This window comes from Brassica napus, chromosome A1, assembly GCF_020379485.1.
Source record: "Brassica napus cultivar Da-Ae chromosome A1, Da-Ae, whole genome shotgun sequence".
Lineage (NCBI taxonomy): Eukaryota > Viridiplantae > Streptophyta > Magnoliopsida > Brassicales > Brassicaceae > Brassica > Brassica napus.
Window position 1 is genome coordinate 29280836 of NC_063434.1, and position 17436 is coordinate 29298271.

At 33.8% G+C, this 17436-nt stretch overlaps 3 protein-coding genes across 4 annotated transcripts; 1 reads left to right on the top strand and 2 right to left on the bottom strand.

Annotated features, from left to right (window-relative positions):
• Positions 1–4230: 4230 nt before the first annotated feature.
• Positions 4231–9406, bottom strand: LOC106352844 (lon protease homolog 4, chloroplastic/mitochondrial). Its single transcript, XM_013792491.3, has 19 exons — positions 8909–9406; positions 8547–8612; positions 8182–8379; positions 8043–8108; positions 7929–7970; positions 7690–7812; positions 7499–7597; positions 7229–7294; positions 7047–7133; positions 6928–6967; positions 6679–6850; positions 6466–6590; positions 6256–6386; positions 6069–6173; positions 5886–5999; positions 5635–5802; positions 5428–5529; positions 4587–5222; positions 4231–4512 (listed from the first exon to the last, which is right to left on the bottom strand). The coding sequence occupies exons 1-19, from the start codon at positions 9191–9193 to the stop codon at positions 4339–4341; spliced, it is 2799 nt and encodes a 932-aa protein (XP_013647945.2). The 5' UTR covers positions 9194–9406; the 3' UTR covers positions 4231–4338.
• A 1537-nt stretch (positions 9407–10943) lies between these two features.
• LOC106352824 (transcription factor bHLH150) lies at positions 10944–11973 on the top strand. Its single transcript, XM_048761836.1, has one exon. The coding sequence runs from the start codon at positions 11237–11239 to the stop codon at positions 11831–11833; it is 597 nt and encodes a 198-aa protein (XP_048617793.1). The 5' UTR covers positions 10944–11236; the 3' UTR covers positions 11834–11973.
• Positions 11794–17379, bottom strand: LOC106429265 (probable alkaline/neutral invertase A, chloroplastic). 2 transcript variants are annotated; one of them, XM_022712420.2, is made up of 6 exons: positions 16318–17379; positions 15581–15701; positions 15234–15445; positions 14655–15154; positions 14538–14586; positions 11794–14452 (listed from the first exon to the last, which is right to left on the bottom strand). In XM_022712420.2, the coding sequence occupies exons 1-6, from the start codon at positions 16957–16959 to the stop codon at positions 14126–14128; spliced, it is 1851 nt and encodes a 616-aa protein (XP_022568141.2). In that variant the 5' UTR covers positions 16960–17379; the 3' UTR covers positions 11794–14125. The 2 variants fall into 2 exon arrangements, with proteins under 2 accessions (XP_022568141.2, XP_013725460.2); XM_013870006.3 differs by having other exon boundaries at positions 15542–15701.
• Between the last annotated feature and the right edge of the window lie 57 nt (positions 17380–17436).

The window sequence follows — 17436 nt, forward strand, 5'->3', positions numbered from 1 at the left end:
ACTAAAGATTATAGGCTTCAGTATATAAAGTATTTACCAAAAACTCAATATTTTTGTAGGGGTTGTTAGCCCTAGATTTTGAGAAAATTTCAAAAAATATGACAATATTGTTTTAATGCCTAGTTGCATCCTGCACTAACATATGATGATGTTCAAAGAGGTTTGGAGCCTTTGTCGTCTCCGTTTATCAAGAAAATAATAATTTTATAGTGGTTATTCCATCGATTTAGGGAGTATTATGAAGATTTATTAAATTATTTGATCAAAACAATTGAAAGGTGCTCATTTACCATGAAAAAGAGATTAGCATACAATTAATACAAATGTAGAATATGGTAGAAATTTTAAAACAACACTAAAGATTATAGGCTTCAGTATATAAAGTATTTACCAAAAACTCAATATTTTTGTTGGGGTTAGCCTATAGATTTTGAGAAAATTTCAAAAAATATGACAATATTTTATTAATGTCTAGTTGCATCCTGCACTAACTTATGATGATGTTCAAAGAGGTTTGGAGCCTTTGTGCTCCCCGTTTATCAAGAAAATAATAATTTTATAGTGGTTATTCCATCGATTTAGGGGGTATTATGAAGTTTTACTAAATTAATTGATAAAAACAATTGAACGATGCTCATTTACCATGAAAAAGAATTTCGAATACATTAATACAAATGTAGAATATGGTAGAAATTTTAAAACAACACTAAAGATTATAGGCTTCAGTATATAAAGTATTTACCAAAAACTCAATATTTTTGTAGGGGTTGTTAGCCCATAGATTTTGAGAAAATTTCAAAAAATATGACAATATTGTTTTAATGCCTAGTTGCATCCTGCACTAACATATGATGATGTTCAAAGAGGTTTGGAGCCCTTGTGCTCTCCGTTTATCAAGAAAATAATAATATTATAGTGGTTATTCCATCGATTTAGGGGGTATTATGAAGTTTTACTAAATTAATTGATAAAAACAATTGAATGATGCTCATTTACCATGAAAAATACTTTAACATACATTAATACAAATGTAGAATATGGTAGAAATTTTAAAACAACACTAAAGATTATAGGCTTCAGTATATAAAGTATTTACGAAAAACTCAATATTTTTGTAGGGGTTTGCCCATAGATTTTGAGAAAATTTCAAAAAATATGAAAATATTGTTTTAATGCCTAGTTGCATCCTGCACTAACATATGATGATGTTCAAAAAGGTTTGGAGCTTTGTTGTCTCCGTTTATCAAGAAAATAATAATTTTATAGTGGTTATTCCATCGATTTAGGGAGTATTATGAAGTTTTATTAAATTATTTGATAAAAACAATTGAAATATGCTCATTTACCATGAAAAAGAGTTTAGCATACATTCATACAAATGTAGAATATAGTAGAAATTTTAAAACAACACTAAAGATTATAGGCTTCAGTATATAAAGTATTTACCAAAAACTCAATATTTTTGTAGGGGTTAGCGCATAGATTTTGAGAAAATTTCAAAAAATTAGACAATATTGTTTTAATGCCTAGTTGCATCCTGCACTAATATATGATGATGTTCAAAGAGGTTTGGAGCCTTTGTGCTCTCCGTTTATCAAGAAAATAATAATTTTATAGTGGTTATTCCATCGATTTAGGGAGTATTATGAAGTTTTACTAAATTAATTGATAAAAAAAATTGAACGATGCTCATTTACCATGAAAAATAGTTTAGCATACATTAATACAAATGTAGAAATATGGTAGAAATTTTAAAACAACACTAAAGATTATAGGCTTCAGTATATAAAGTATTTACCAAAAACTCAAGATTTTTGTAGGGGGGTTAGCCCATAGATTTTGAGAAAATTTCAAAAAATATGAAAATATTGTTTTAATGCCTAGTTGCATCCTGCACTAACATATGATGATGTTCAAAGAGGTTTGGAGCCTTTGTGCTCTCCGTTTATCAAGAAAATAATAATTTTATAGTGGTTATTCCATCGATTTAGGGGGTATTATGAAGTTTTACTAAATTAATTGATAAAAACAATTGAACGATGCTCATTTACCATGAAAAATAGTTTCGCATACATTAATACAAATGTAGAATATGGTAGAAATTTTAAAACAACACTAAAGATTATAGGCTTCAGTATATAAAGTATTTACCAAAAACTCAATATTTTTGTAGGGGTTGTTAGCCCATAGATTTTGAGAAAATTTCAAAAAATATGACAATATTTTTTAATGCCTAGTTGCATCCTGCACTAACATATGATGATGTTCAAAGAGGTTTGGAGCCTTTGTCGTCTCCGTTTATCAAGAAAATAATAATTTTGTAGTGGTTATTCCATCGATTTAGGGGGCATTATGAAGTTTTATTAAATTATTTGATAAAAACAATTGAAAGATGCTCATTTACCATGAAAAAGAGTTTAGCATACATTAATACAAATGTAGAATATGGTAGAAATTTTAAAACAACACTAAAGATTATAGGCTTCAGTATATAAAGTATTTACCAAAAACTAAATATTTTTGTAGGGGTTAGCCCATAGATTTTGAGAAAATTTCAAAAAATATGACAATATTGCTTTAATGCCTAGTTGCATCCTGCACTAACATATGATGATGTTCAAAGAGGTTTGGAGCCTTTGTGCTCTCCGTTTATCAAGAAAATAATAATTTTATAGTGGTTATTCCATCGATTTAGGGGGTATTATGAAGTTTTACAAAATTAATTGATAAAAACAATTGAACGATGCTCATTTACCATGAAAAATAGTTTAGCATACATTAATACAAATGAGAATATGGTAGAAATTTTAAAACAACACTAAAGATTATAGGCTTCAGTATATAAAGTATTTACCAAAAACTCAATATTTTTGTAGGGGTTAGCCCATAGATTTTGAGAAAATTTCAAAAAATATGAAAATATTGCTTTAATGCCTAGTTGCATCATGCACTAACATATGATGATGTTCAAAGAGGTTTGGAGCCTTTGTGCTCTCTGTTTATCAAGAAAATAATGATTCTATAGTGGTTATTCCATCGATTTGGGAGGTATTATGAAGTTTTACTAAATTAATTGATAAAAACAATTGAACGATGCTCATTTACCATGAAAAATAGTTTAGCATACATTAATACAAATGTAGAATATGGTAGAAATTTTAAAACAACACTAAAGATTATAGGCTTCAGTATATCAAGTATTTACCAAAAACTCAATATTTTTGTAGAGGTTGTTAGCCCATAGATTTTGAGAAAATTTCAAAAAATATGACAGTATTGTTTTAATGCCTAGTTGCATCCTGCACTAACATATGATGATGTTCAAAGAGGTTTGGAGCCTTTGTGCTCTCCGTTTATCAAGAAAATAATAATTTTATAGTGGTTATTCCATAAATTTTGGGGGTATTATGAAGTTTTACTAAATTAATTGATAAAAACAATTGAACGATGCTCATTTACCATGAAAAATAGTTTAGCATACATTAATACAAATGTAGAATATGGTAGAAATTTTAAAACAACACTAAAGATTATAGGCTTCAGTATATAAAGTATTTACCAAAAACTCAATATTTTTTTAGGGGTGAGCCCATAGATTTGAGAAAATTTCAAAAAATATGACAATATTGTTTTAATGCCTAGTTGAATCCTGCACTAACATATGATGATGTTCAAAGAGGTTTGGAGCCTTTGTCGTCTCCGTTTATCAAGAAAATAATAATTTTATAGTGGTTATTCCTTCGATTTAGGGAGTATTATGAAGTTTTATTAAATTAATTGATAAAAACAATTGAAAGATGCTCATTTACCATGAAAAAGAGTTTATCATACATTAATACAAATGTAGAACACATGTTAATCACAGAATTGTCAATTGACTTCTGTTTTATCCGATAAAACGATAAAATATGAGATAATTTTGATTTTTTATATAAATATATAAACCCATTATAGTCATAAACTGGTAATTAAAATGTATAATTTATAGAAATATAATAAAACATTGTATTATTTCTTTTCTATTTAAATTCATCAATATATATGTTTTCACTGACACTTTAAATATTTTATATTATTTATCAGATAATTTCTAAAAATAAATTTATTCAACAATACATCTTAAATACAAAAAAATAATCTAATTAAAATATAAATCAAAACTTATCATTTTGTCAAGAAAACAATTATCTTTTTATTTATATTTAAATATATTTAAAATATATAAAAAAATTTTGTAAATTAATATTATTAAATGATGAGTTTTTTCTTTTAAGTGTAGTTGGCAACAACAACAACTAGGAAGATCTCAAGTGAGGGAGACTTCTCAAATTTCTTCTTCTAATGGTCATACCCAAAGGCTAGCTCGAAAATCTGCTCATACTCATCGACAAAGTGAACATCAAGCCCTTCTTTCACGTTTTCTGGAAGCTCATCAAAATCTTTACGGTTAGCCTCCGGAAAGATTATCATCTTCACTTGACACCTTCTCGCAGCTATAGTCTTCTCCTTAACCTGTGAGATGTTTAAGCAATCATTTATCAACTTAACAGAAACTGAGAAAGCTATAAATGTAGCGTGTGACTTACGCCGCCTATTGGAAGTATTCTACCGGTGAGAGTGACTTCTCCCGTCATTGCAAGATCCTTCCTTACAGGCTTCTTCATAGCAAGTGAAAGCAACGAAGTGATCATTGTGCATCCTGCGCTTGGACCGTCTTTTGGCGTGGCTCCTTCTGGAACGTGTAGATGAAGCTTTGAGTTCGCCAAGAAGAGGTTATCAGGTTCTTTCTCCAGCATGATTCTTCTGGCGACTGTGTGAGCTATCTGTGCGCTTTCTTTCATCACACTCCCGAGTTGGCCTGTTATACGAAGACGGCCTTTGCGTTCTACTTCTTCCACGAAGGTTGTCTCTATGTATAGCGTTGAGCCACCCATGGATGTCCAGGCTAGACCCATTACAACCCCTACTGGTGTCTTTTCATAGATCTTGTCTGAGTGGAAAACCGGTTTGCCTAAGTAATCAGCAAGGTTTGATTCTTCAATCATAACCTTTTCAGCTACCACTTCACTCTGCTCGGTCTTTGTTGCTGACTCATCTGTCAACACAGTGGATACTTCTGCAGAGGTCTTGGCCAAAGGTTTAGTATCTTCAGTGTCAGTAACATCAACAGAAACTGCAGGCACTACCGTGGATGCTCTTTGGCGTACTAGTTTAAGTGCAATCTGCCAAAGAAATCAAATGGTGTTAGATTCAAGTAAACAACTAGGCCTAAGCACATTTATCTGAACCAAAATAACCAAAACCGATCCGAAAACTAAAATAACTGAACCAAAACCTAACCGAATTTTGTAAATAACCGAACAGTTCCTAAATCTCTAAAACCGGCCGAGTCCAACAGTTTGGAATGTAAAATTCTTGTGAATATACCTTACGGTAGATCTTCTCAATGTTCTTGTGGAGACTTCTAACTCCAGCTTCTCTGCAGTAATTTTCAATCAAAGAAAGAAGAGCTGCATCGCTCACACCAACCTGGCAGGATTACAAAGATCTTGAGAAAATCTCTCACAACAAGAACACATTCAAATAATGAAGGAAAAGAAACTAAAGAACAGCAATTGTTAAGAGAGTGAGGACCTGTTCAGGCTTGATGCCACAGTCTCTGCATGTGTTTTTAACCAAAAAGTCTCTAGCAATATGCAACTTCTCATCAGTGATATACCCTGCTAGACTAATCACCTCCATTCTATCTAGCAGTGGTTTCGGAATCGTATCTATCACATTTGCTGTGCACACAAATAAAACCTGCAAAAAAAAAGTCAAACACAGTACTGCCAATAATGTAGTATTGCATATGAAAGAAGTATAATATAGTATTGGTAACAAACCTTGGATAAGTCAATAGTAACATCAAGATAGTGATCTCTAAAATTTGCATTCTGCTCTGGATCCATAACCTCCAACAACGCACTGGCTGGATCACCAGAGTGTCCCTTTCCAAGCTGACAAAGAAACAATGGACAAACATTAACCAATGTATCTCTAACCAATTCAAATACTAAAAGACTTACCTTATCAATCTCATCGATCAGAATGATAGGATTCTCTGTTCCCACAGTCTTTAGACACTGGACTAACTTTCCAGGCATGGCACCAATGTATGTTCGACGATGTCCCTAAACACAGTAGAGAACATATGATTTTAAAATCTATGCTTAACAGATTTTGAAACATTAAAGCTTTGACATGTAGTATTACATTAATCTCGGCAACATCAGATAGTCCACCAACAGAGAACCGGAAGAACTTGCGGTCAAGCGCACGTGCTATAGAACGGCCTATGCTAGTTTTTCCTACTCCAGGTGGCCCTGAGAGACAGATGATCTTCCCTGTTGACACATTTTAACAAACTTTCAGTTTCATAACTTAAAAAGTCTTTTCAGTAAAGAAGAGTGAAACTAGAAAGACCTTGAGAAGTGCCTCTGAGACTTCCCACAGCAATAAACTCTAGTATTCTCTCTTTCACATCAGATAAACCATAATGATCCTCGTTAAGAATCTTTTCTGCTCTTAAGACATCAAAATTCTCATCACTGCAAACCAAGTTTAATATGAGTATTATAACTGAGGCTTCTCAATCAATGCAAACAGGAAAAGAAACCAATTACACAATAGCAAAACCTGATGTTTCCCCACGGCAGCACGGTCAACCAATCAAGGTAGTTAAGCGTCACATCAAACTCGCTTGAAGTTGGTTCTAAAAGCTGCAGTTTTGTAAGATTTTCTTCTATGACTTTTAATACATGTTTTGGTATCTTGTCTTTATTAACTTCAATCCTTTCCTTAAACTTCTCTGCAGAAAAGAATTAAGACTTTATCAACATCTGAAAAGTTGAATCTCTCTATTAATGTACTACTGGTAGTACTAACCAGAAAATGCAGATTTGCCATCTGTCTCCACCCCAAGCTCCTGCATTTGTAACACACGATACGTATCAACCAATGATACTATAGAGCAGACATGATTTGAGAGGCTGAGATGAATAAACCTTTTTTATAGCCTTTAGTTGCTCCTTTAGCACGATTTGTCGTCGCTCACCACTAAATTTTTCTTCAACAGTTTTTGCTATGGATGCCTAAAATCATAAGTGATGATGAGGTATTCATTGTTAGATTAAAACAACCATTTACAAAAAAAAGAAATATGGAAAGTGAAGGCATGATGAAGTACCTGAATCTTGTTAACTTCCACTTCTTTTTTCAGCAAATCTAGCGTCAACTCCAGACGTTTATGGACCTGGATGGAACAAACCAATATGAGAAGCTGACTAATAGTGAAAAAATATCATCCTTTTTGAAGTAATCTCAGATTCAACACTTAAAATTAATAGACTTATGGTTCAAAAAATCGATATTTTGAGTGCCTAGATTCGATTTTTTTTTTTAAAAAATCATTTTGTTTAGGTCCGAATACCAGTTTTTATAACACTGGTTTACTTACATCCAGTTCTTCAAGAACTCCCTGATTTTCATGTTTGTTAGCGCCAGAGATCCCAGCTCCAAAATCGGCTAAATGTTGATAATTGAAGTCACCTATATGCTGCATAAATTGAAAAAAAAAATCTACTAAGATACTGATCATTTTGACATATTATGCAATCACAAGCAGTGCAAAATATGAAGAGAGCATGCCTGAGTATAAGTCCGAACTTGATCTCTCCATAGTGAAGTTGTCTTTAAGACATCCCTAAGTGTCGACATAACTTCAAAGTATGTTGCCTTGATGACATCATCGTCCTTATCATACGCCTTGTTCTGCAGGAGAAACAACAAAGGCACACACATAACAAAGACTCATAAATTTTCAAAAGGAAACAGAAACCACATGTCTTGTATAACAAAAAGGAAAGGGAAGAAACAGAAACACACACCTTTATATGTTCAACTTTGACTGATAGAGGATCTTCACTCACCTGTAACAAAAACACAAATCACATTGTTTTGTCAATAACACAAGTCTATACACAGCAATAAGATTAACTTACCATATCTGTTATACGAAGACGTCTGCGACCAATGAGTATGACTTGCTCACCTTGGATACTTGAAATCTAAAAAAAATTAGCAATTGGTTAAAGTCATTTTCAAACAGAGACTAAACGTGCAGCATCAAGAGAAGGGTACCTGAGCAAGTGTGCCAACTTCGTGCATACGGTTGAGCAACTCTTTGCCTTTAAACTTCTCTAGAACATTCTCTGTCTCACAGGTAGTAGAGGAAGAAGATGAATCAGCTGAAGCCTCGTCATCCTTCAAAAGGAAAGCCCCTGCGTATGGAGTTTGTCTCCTCATGCTCTCTTGTAAAGCTTCAATTAATTTACGATCCTACACACACACACAAAGCAGAGACAATAAACATCAAAGACAGTCCAACCTAGTGGACAGCAAAACATGGTCGGATCAAGACACAACCGTATGAATTTTTTAAAATTTAAAATTAAAGTTCTTAAGAAATGTTTATATCCCCAAAAAAAATCTCCGTAACAACATACCTTGACATAGATTGGCATGTAAAACCCAGGAAAGAGAGGCTTCTTGGGCAACGGCAATGCTATAACCTGTAGTTAAACAACACAAAAGCTATTAAAGGTTCCACCTTTACCTCCTTTTGGTAATTGAATTGCATTCTCTATATGATCTGACTAAATCTAAAGCATATGAAAATGCATTTCAACAAACCCATGATCACAAAACTATTAAAGGTTCTACCTTTGCATCTTTTTTGCTAATTGAATTGCATTCTCTATATGATCTGACTAAATCTAAAGCATAAGCAAATGCATTTTCAACAAAACCCATTATCACAAAACTCTTAAAGTTTCATAAACTTTAAGAAAAAAAAAAAAATACAAACCGTTTGATAATCGTCGAGGCTAGTAGTGGTCGTTGAGACAACAACCGCAGAGGACGATTTCGTGTCGGAAGCTTCGGGATTCGACGCATCTGACTTGGGATCGGCGGCGGCGTCACTTTGGTTAGAGCAGAAAGCGCGACGACTCAACTCTTGGGAGCTCCGGTTCCATCCGGTTAGCTGACTCAGTGCATTGAAGAGTGGAGTCTTAATTGGGTTTGACCCGACCCGAGGAGACGGGTTCGCGTGATGGATGGTGTGAGCGGTTGAAGAGAGGAGCTTCAGCATGACGGGAAATTAGGGTTAGGGTTTTGCCCTGAGAGACAAGAAACCGTACGAGTTGTGTCTGAAGACGGGAGAAGAAGAAGACAGGGTGTCAAAGCCCTTCATAAACCCCTTGAAAGGTATTTAAAATAGAAAATGGAAAAAATAAGGGAAAATCCAAAAGTGGAAAGATAGAGACGACGTCGTTTTTGTTTGAACCAAACCGGACCGGGTAGAGTTTGGGCCTTAAAAATGGGAAAATAATTATGTTTGGGCTTTATGTTGACGCATTTGCTTTCAAGTAACCATATACTGTAAACGGGTCTGATAAAACAACTAAGCAAATATTCTAGTCTAGTTCTAAGCATCCTGCTTTAATATAATCGTTGACAAAAAGATTACTACTACCTCTGTTTTTTAAAAGTAGATTTTTAATATTTTCACTTATTTAGAAAAAAACAGATTAAATTGCTGCTATTATAAATGTATTATTTTTGTAGTGACCAATTTCTGATATTTTTAACCAATTGTCATTTAATTAGTTTTTTTTAAGAGTTTAAAATTTCTGCATAGTGAATATAAAACATTTATTTGTATAAAATATTTTTTTTTCTAAAACAGCTAGTTTAAAATGGAATGGAGAAGATATCAGATGTGCGTATATACATTGTCTTAACAAATAAAAATCATTAAGGGAGGAACAGTATTTTTGTCATGAAGCAAATCATTGTCATTATTATTAGTATTATTGTCTTGGATGGGGATAACAAAGAATCAATGAGGATAACTACTAATCATTTGATTTGGGAATAATAAACAAAGGAAAAAGGGAAAAATTAAGAAGAAGATATCGAAGCGTGTCTGACGCAAGGAGGCCAATCTCTCTGTCATGACTCACGTTTATAGCTAGAAACCCCACATTTACTTTGCAAATTAGATACTTTTGTTTCTTAATTTTAATTTATGATTTTAATTATTTAACAGCTTGAGTAATTTCCACATATCAGATGTAAACTATACATTTTGAGAAATATATATTGTTATTTGGTATTCATATATATACAATTTTCTTTTTTTTTCTTTTTTTTTTTATATATATACAATTTTCTTTCTACTTATAGACTGATGATTGACAAGAGGAATCCAAAACTTAAATTTAATGCTTTTCGAAAAGATCAACATGATTAAATAGTTATTTTCATTAATGGAGGAAAAGTATAAAGAACATGTTATATGTTTCATAAAACACCAAACAATGAAAAAAAATCAAATTGGAATATAGAAAAATCGTGAGAGAAAATTGTGGATGATAAATAGCCACAATACTAAGCCTAAAGTGAGGAGGTCATGAAAGAAAACACCATCACATGCATCTTCTCCTTTTCTTATGGTTTCTTATGTTCATTGTTTAAAAATGGACATTAATTTTTTGTTTCTTTATGTTAAATTTTGTTTGATAGCTATGTGTTCTTCTATCTACTCCATTGGTTATATTGCCACCAATCATTAGCCTCCACTTATTACATCAAATTCCTATCGCAATTTTGTTCTTTTTGTTACCAAAAATCTACAAATCAAATAAATACACGTCATAGCACATATTTTACGCCGCTCACCATCATAAATAGACATGTAAAAAGCTTAATTTGTAGTATATGTGTAAAATGTATATTAAAATATAAAAATGAAGATAGCTATTTTTGTTCCCGTCAAATAAAATGAAGATATTTTATTCCTTATTTATATCTTCAACTTTAAAAACAATATAATTTTAGGAAACTGATTTTTTTTTTTGCATTCACCGGGTCAATCATAATTGGCCAATGTGAATTTAGAGGTACAATTATTCAAGAAAAGAGATCTAAAATATGGTATTTAATTCGCAAAAGACAAGAAAATAAACAAATAAATATGCTAGAAAATCATTGCATTAGAAGTGGCCTCTCCCAAATGTTTATATATATAGATTCCTCCAATGACTGAATTATTATATCAAGAAATAAGAAAGAGCTCGACTTGTTCCTCAGAAGATTCAATAATATCAAACTTCTTGAATAACGCTAAAGAATGAATCATTCAACGTCGTCGTCGGAGGTAGAAGGGACTGAAACAATCCCTTTTGGCCGGAGACTGCAAAGAGGAGGGCAGAGAGTTTTCGCTCCAAAGCTTTTGGAGGCTCTTCGTCGATCAAGAAGATGTTCAGAAGCTCCGGCGAGACATTTTAGTCAGAGATGGAGAGCCAAGGCAGCGCAGAAGGCTTATTCCTTAAGACTCTACGATGCTCTCCGGCGTTCTCGGCGAAGCACAACGGTTCGGGACACGGCCGACAAAGTGCTCGCGGCTACGGCTCGTGGAACGACTCGGTGGAGCAGAGCCATATTGGTGAGCCGGTTCGGGAGGAGTCTGCGCCGGCACAAGCATACAAAGCCGGCTTCGGGGGTCAGGGGAGGTGGAGGGAGGAGGAGGAAGTTGTCGGTGGTGGGATATCGTGTCCGGGCGTTAGGTGGGTTGGTGCCGGGTTGCCGGAGAACGGCGTTACCGGAGCTTTTAGACGAGACGGCGGATTACATAGCGGCGCTGGAAATGCAAGTCCGAGCCATGACGGCTCTAACGAAGATTCTGTCTGAGTTTCAGCCGTCCGTTAAACTCGGCTCAGCTTTATAGCCGATTGCATGAGCCGTTGGTGTGTATTATTTGTTTTGGTTATTCTTTTACGCATTTATAATCCGAGTGTTTGATAATGTATTTAATCAAGTGTTTGCAATGGGGAAAAATTTCAAAAATCATCACGAATTGGACGAAAATATTGCGTATTTTTGTTGTTGTTCAAACTGTTTCGATGTCATTTCATACTTTTGTGAGTTGTAAGTATTTGCTTAAAAATGAAATTTGGACACCATAAATGGCTCAATGCTAATCTTCATGGCAACTTTATAATTAATATTTAGCAAAAAAAAAATCTAGTTAATATTTAGTGTTTAAACGCTTTCCATCGAATATTTGAATTCGAGGATGAGAATTCAGTACTCTTCAAGTTCTAGGTTCGACCAGTTAACTAATCCACATTAGATCAGGATATAAATATTTTTTCTTGAAAAAAAGCGATATAAATATTTTATATACGTAAAGGACAAAGTATGTATCTAATTTCGGGCCCATTCATCCAGCACAGATTTGAATTTATATTTTAAGAAAACTAAATTCAATATTTATAAGCTATATGCCAAAAATGAAATTAAAATGAAGTATAAATATATACGAGAAGGCATGTGCATGCAGACCCTACGGTCCGACTCTTTTGTTCAAAGTGGGTCGCATGTGAGAGACCTCTTTATCTGAAATTGGTTTCTTCTCGAACAGTTTTTTGTTTTCTCTTTATAGCTTTTAAAAAATTCATATAATAAAATGATAATAAGTTAAAATAGACTTTCGTGTGCCCTACATCTAAACAACTTTGTGAAACAAAATGAGTGCATATATCATACTTTGTCCTTACATATATGTATATTTTGTTATAAGTAGATTTGAATTATACAATAAGTAGAGACCAAAGCCAATCGGTTTATTGTCTGAACGTGGTTATTTCAGCTGATTGGAGAGATTACTTCAGTCTTGATGATATGAACTTAAGTACAAATGTTTGAAAAATTAAAGAACATGATTACGTTTACGTTAGCTATGCAGGACTATGACTTTTTTTGTGTGTAGGCAACGTGTATAATCGGTTACAACAACTAAATTTCAGAAGCATTTTGTAAAATACGATCTATAAGATAATAACTAAATCAGTTGCCCAAAAAAAAGGACAATAACTAAACTTGCTAAAAGTACATCCAATCAAGATTGAATCACAAACCTGTCCAGTTGTTTGCATGTCAAGTTGTCAACCATTAACCTTGAGTTATGGTGTTATGTAAAATACCTATAATACTATATGATATGCAATGAGGATCCAGTTTACTAGCCTATTAATTAGGACCATAATAACGATATTACTTGTAAGTTGTCCTAGATCAACATGGTTATGTTGATCGATCCACGATTTAAAAAAAAAGTCTAATAGGTAAAAACCAAGAATATAGATCACGGATTACAAAAAACAATTGAAAGATGAGATATTTTTTGGCCATTGAAAAGGTGACACGTCTGAAGAGTAAAGCCTCAAGAAAACAAAGAGATGACAACGAAAACGGATGGAGACGTGAGAGAGAAGGTGGCATAATAATTGGGGTCAAGTATGAGATGTCTTCTTTGTTTCCTTTAAGGCTCAAGGACCACCCACCACTTTCTCACCTCCTAGTCCCTTGATTTATTTACCCTTTATTTATTTATTTATTTGTATAACTATATCCTCGTAGCATCTTGGATTAGAACCTGGCTAATCCTTATTTAGAATGTTTTATTAACATGGGACTTTACCATTAATTAACCTTTTTTACGGTGGCTAATCTTGTAACCACAAAACTCAGTATATCCTTGAAAATTTTGCCATATTTGGGATCCCACAATCTACAAAAAATGTCCCCTAGGTTATGAAGGAGTGGTCATTTTCTTATAGCATCGGCATATAAAGTGTCATTCTCAATGTATACATACACGTTGACCCTTAAAAATCGACCCATCAGAACTTGTGGGCATGATCTTATATTTGTCTCTTTGCTTAACACTTAACATTGGACCCCAGACGCAGCCGGCCAAACCAATTAGGGTTTAAGAGCAAAATATTTTTTTAACTAATACAATATACCAGCTTCTATACAGTCAAAATTGTTATTTACTATTACTTTGGTTAACATGTATAACATTACCAGACAATATAGTACTTTTCTTTTAGTAATTGTTGAAAAGTACTACTAGTGTCAAGTGTCAACCACTATTTTTTTATATACAAAACTCACATGATATTTGTTGCAACATGAACTTTACATCTTAATCCAGTTCGTCAACAAAACCAATTTAGATAAGAATCTGAGATTTTGCTGCAGCCCTAGAGCAACTCTTCCGGCCTGATTTGGTTAGAACGCAAACGCAAGTCTCTAGAAGCTCAAGATCTTCTTCCCAGAACAAGGAAGATGCCATTTCAGGATTCTGCAATAGTTGCTTGGCAGTCAAGAAACCAGCAATTGTCCAGGTCTGGTAAAGCCTGGACTTTTTTCCGATGAACTTCCCATATCTTGTATCGTAGTACTCAGGCCACCGGTCAGCTTGGAGCCTCTTCTCAGCCAATGTAACTGCTTTCTCTGCTAGTTCTGGTCTACCCATCTTCATGCATGCCAATGTGAACTGAAAACATCCAAATACATAATGTAAAGTCCTGGTGAATATACGTTGCGTGTGTTTTACGCTATTGCTAAGAATCTATGCTTACTTGCCAAAGAAGTGTTGGCCATGACCCGCCGTTATGGTAAGACCAAGGCCTACAAAACATGCAACGAATACATAAAGGAAGTCTAGTCCATTTTAAGTGATAAGCTACTTTACTAACGTGTTCTTTGGATCACTCCCAGTGATTATATGCCACTCTGAAGACTCCAAAGCAGGGAAGCATATCTTTAGTGGCATATGTCCAATGAGATCATCCCATTTTTCTTCAATCAAATTTAGTATAGCTTGGTTCTGTCTTGGTGTTCCCAAAGAAGAAATAATTGACCAAAGGTTTCCCAAAGTGAAGAACCTAAAGTCCATGTGAGCAGGCTGGAGGTTTCCTACAAGAAAACCACACCTATGGCTTTCAGGAATCCAGTCCATTAACCACGGAGAAACCTGGTCCGGGTAGATGTTGAACTTGTTGGTTGCATCAGTAGAGTACTCTTCTGTTTTATAACGGTATATCTCATTGATTTTGCCTTTGTCAACCCAATAGTTTTCTCTAATGTGAAATGATATTGCGCTTAGCCTGTTGTTAATGGTCCTTACTAGGTTCTTGGAGCTATCATTTATAGTTATCATCTCACGGGAAGACCGTAGAGCAGAATAGAACAAAGCCTGTGGCAACAAAACATAGTTAACTTCTCTTGTTTTGAGATTTTTAAAATTCAAGAAACAACTTGTTCTGGGGAGTTACTTGGATCTCAAGAGGATGACCATGGATACCCATACGCCGGTCTATCATGCAAGAGCCATCAGTGACTAGTAACGTTGGAAACATATCAAACCCATCCGCTAAACACAAGTTTGCAATCATCTTTATCCCTGTCTGCACATCTACCCTCTCTTGCAACGAGTAGTCCCCTGTGATCTTCCCATATGCTCTCAACAGTATTATCCACCATAAACCTGAGATGATTTATTTAATCAACACTTATTTCTTCTTAGCTAGCACTACTATCACAATGTAATAGTCTCTTGATCTGTTTATGCGAAAGTACTGACCAGAATCAACAGGAGCAACACGACCTATAGCTGACTCACCAAAGTCTGGATCAAGAACCTCTTCAAACTTGTCCTCTTCAAGAGGTGAAGTTCTGACTTTGAAACTCGCAGGCATTAATCCTTGTCCTGGACTATAACAATCAACTGTTTTCTCCCAACTCTGTAAACAGAACACAACAACAAACACTAAGATCATATCCATACCCAACATTAAAACTCAATTTTGTGTGGCTTTCACACAAAAACATCTTCAACCCAACACTAAAAATTACACCATTTTATTGTAAATGTTGGTGTAATACTATTCACTACACTAAACACTACTCACCCTTTTATTTATAAAACATTAAAAAATAAGGTGTCAATAAGAAGATAAATAAATATAAATTAGTAAATTAAATATTTATAATAAAATAGTATATGTACTGAAATAATTTATTTAAATCTATTATTTAAATATTATTATATACTGAATAGATTTTTGAAACAAATTATTGTAAATTGTTTTTATGTAATATAATTACATAATAATAATAATTATATAGTAAATACTAAAAAGTTATTATTATTTATATTGTAAATATTAAATAATAACAAAAATATAATATAATAATGAAAATAGCTTTTTATTATGAGAGTTGGGGTTGTAGTTGGAGAATAATATGTTTGTAGTGTTGAAATTACACTAAAATAGTGTTGTTTTAATACCCTAAGGTTCTATGTCATGAATGCAAACTCTTTGATGTCAGTATAACATTGAGAGAATGTATTCATACCTGCAGCTGCAACGTGTAAAGAAGGAAGTTACGAACAATCTCGCCTTCTCCCTTCATCAAGAAAGCAAGAGCCGAAGGTACAAAGTCCCTAACAAAGACCTGATCATAGTTTAAAGGTGCTGTATCGGTTGGATCATTAGCAGCCATGGTTCCTACAGGAGAATCACAGTATGTCACTACTGATTGTCTCAGCAACCTCCAAGCTTCCTCCTCGATTTCTTTTCTTCTGACATTCTCCAGACCGTCCTTATCTATGTTTCTGACATCTCCATTGACAACCTCTTCATCTTTCTCATCTTCTTCTAGCCTCTCAACGGTTAATGGCTTCACATTTAAGCCGTTCTTGGCTATTATTTTATCCAATGTCGGATCCTTTGTGCATGTCCTGGAAGCAGAGAGGTTTCTTGCCTCAGAAGCAACCTGAGTTGTAACAGAACTTGGCCTGTTAGTACAAAACTGTACAACATTTCTCAATTTGGTGATTCTATATGGATCTTGATTGTTGATGTTTTGGTTTATGCAGCGGGAATGATGTGATTGAAACGCGGTGTCTCTAGATGGAGATAGTCTTGTGAAGGCACGGAGAAGGCATTTTGAGGGTCTCATCGTTGAGTTTCCAAGAAAAGCTATAGCATTCATCATCAGAATCCAACATCCAAGATTGCAAATGACAAGTTTGAAAAGGAAAATAAGTTTTATTTTTGTGTGTTCTTTATATATCTGAAAATGTGAATCCTGAAATGGGAGATTGGTTTTAGGAAGAGAATGGTTTGTGGATATTGGAACTAGTCTACGGCTAATTTGATGTTTCTATTAATATACCAACTTATAATATTTTTTTATTCCTCTTTTTAGCTTTCTCCATTCAATCTATTTCGGTAATATTAAAACTTGCAATGTGGATTGTAATGAAACTTTCATAAATGTGCTTTGCCAAGTTCTTTTCAAAAATCTGTGTGTTTTCTTGTTCAGCGAAAATGCTACTTGTTTATTTATTCTAACTGATTTAGAAATTTATGTAGAGAAGTATTTTGTAAAATTTAATAATTTTAAATTTCACAAAGGGATTTTCATTTATATTTGCAATTTCGTAAGTTTTTTCAAACGTATGTATTTGTA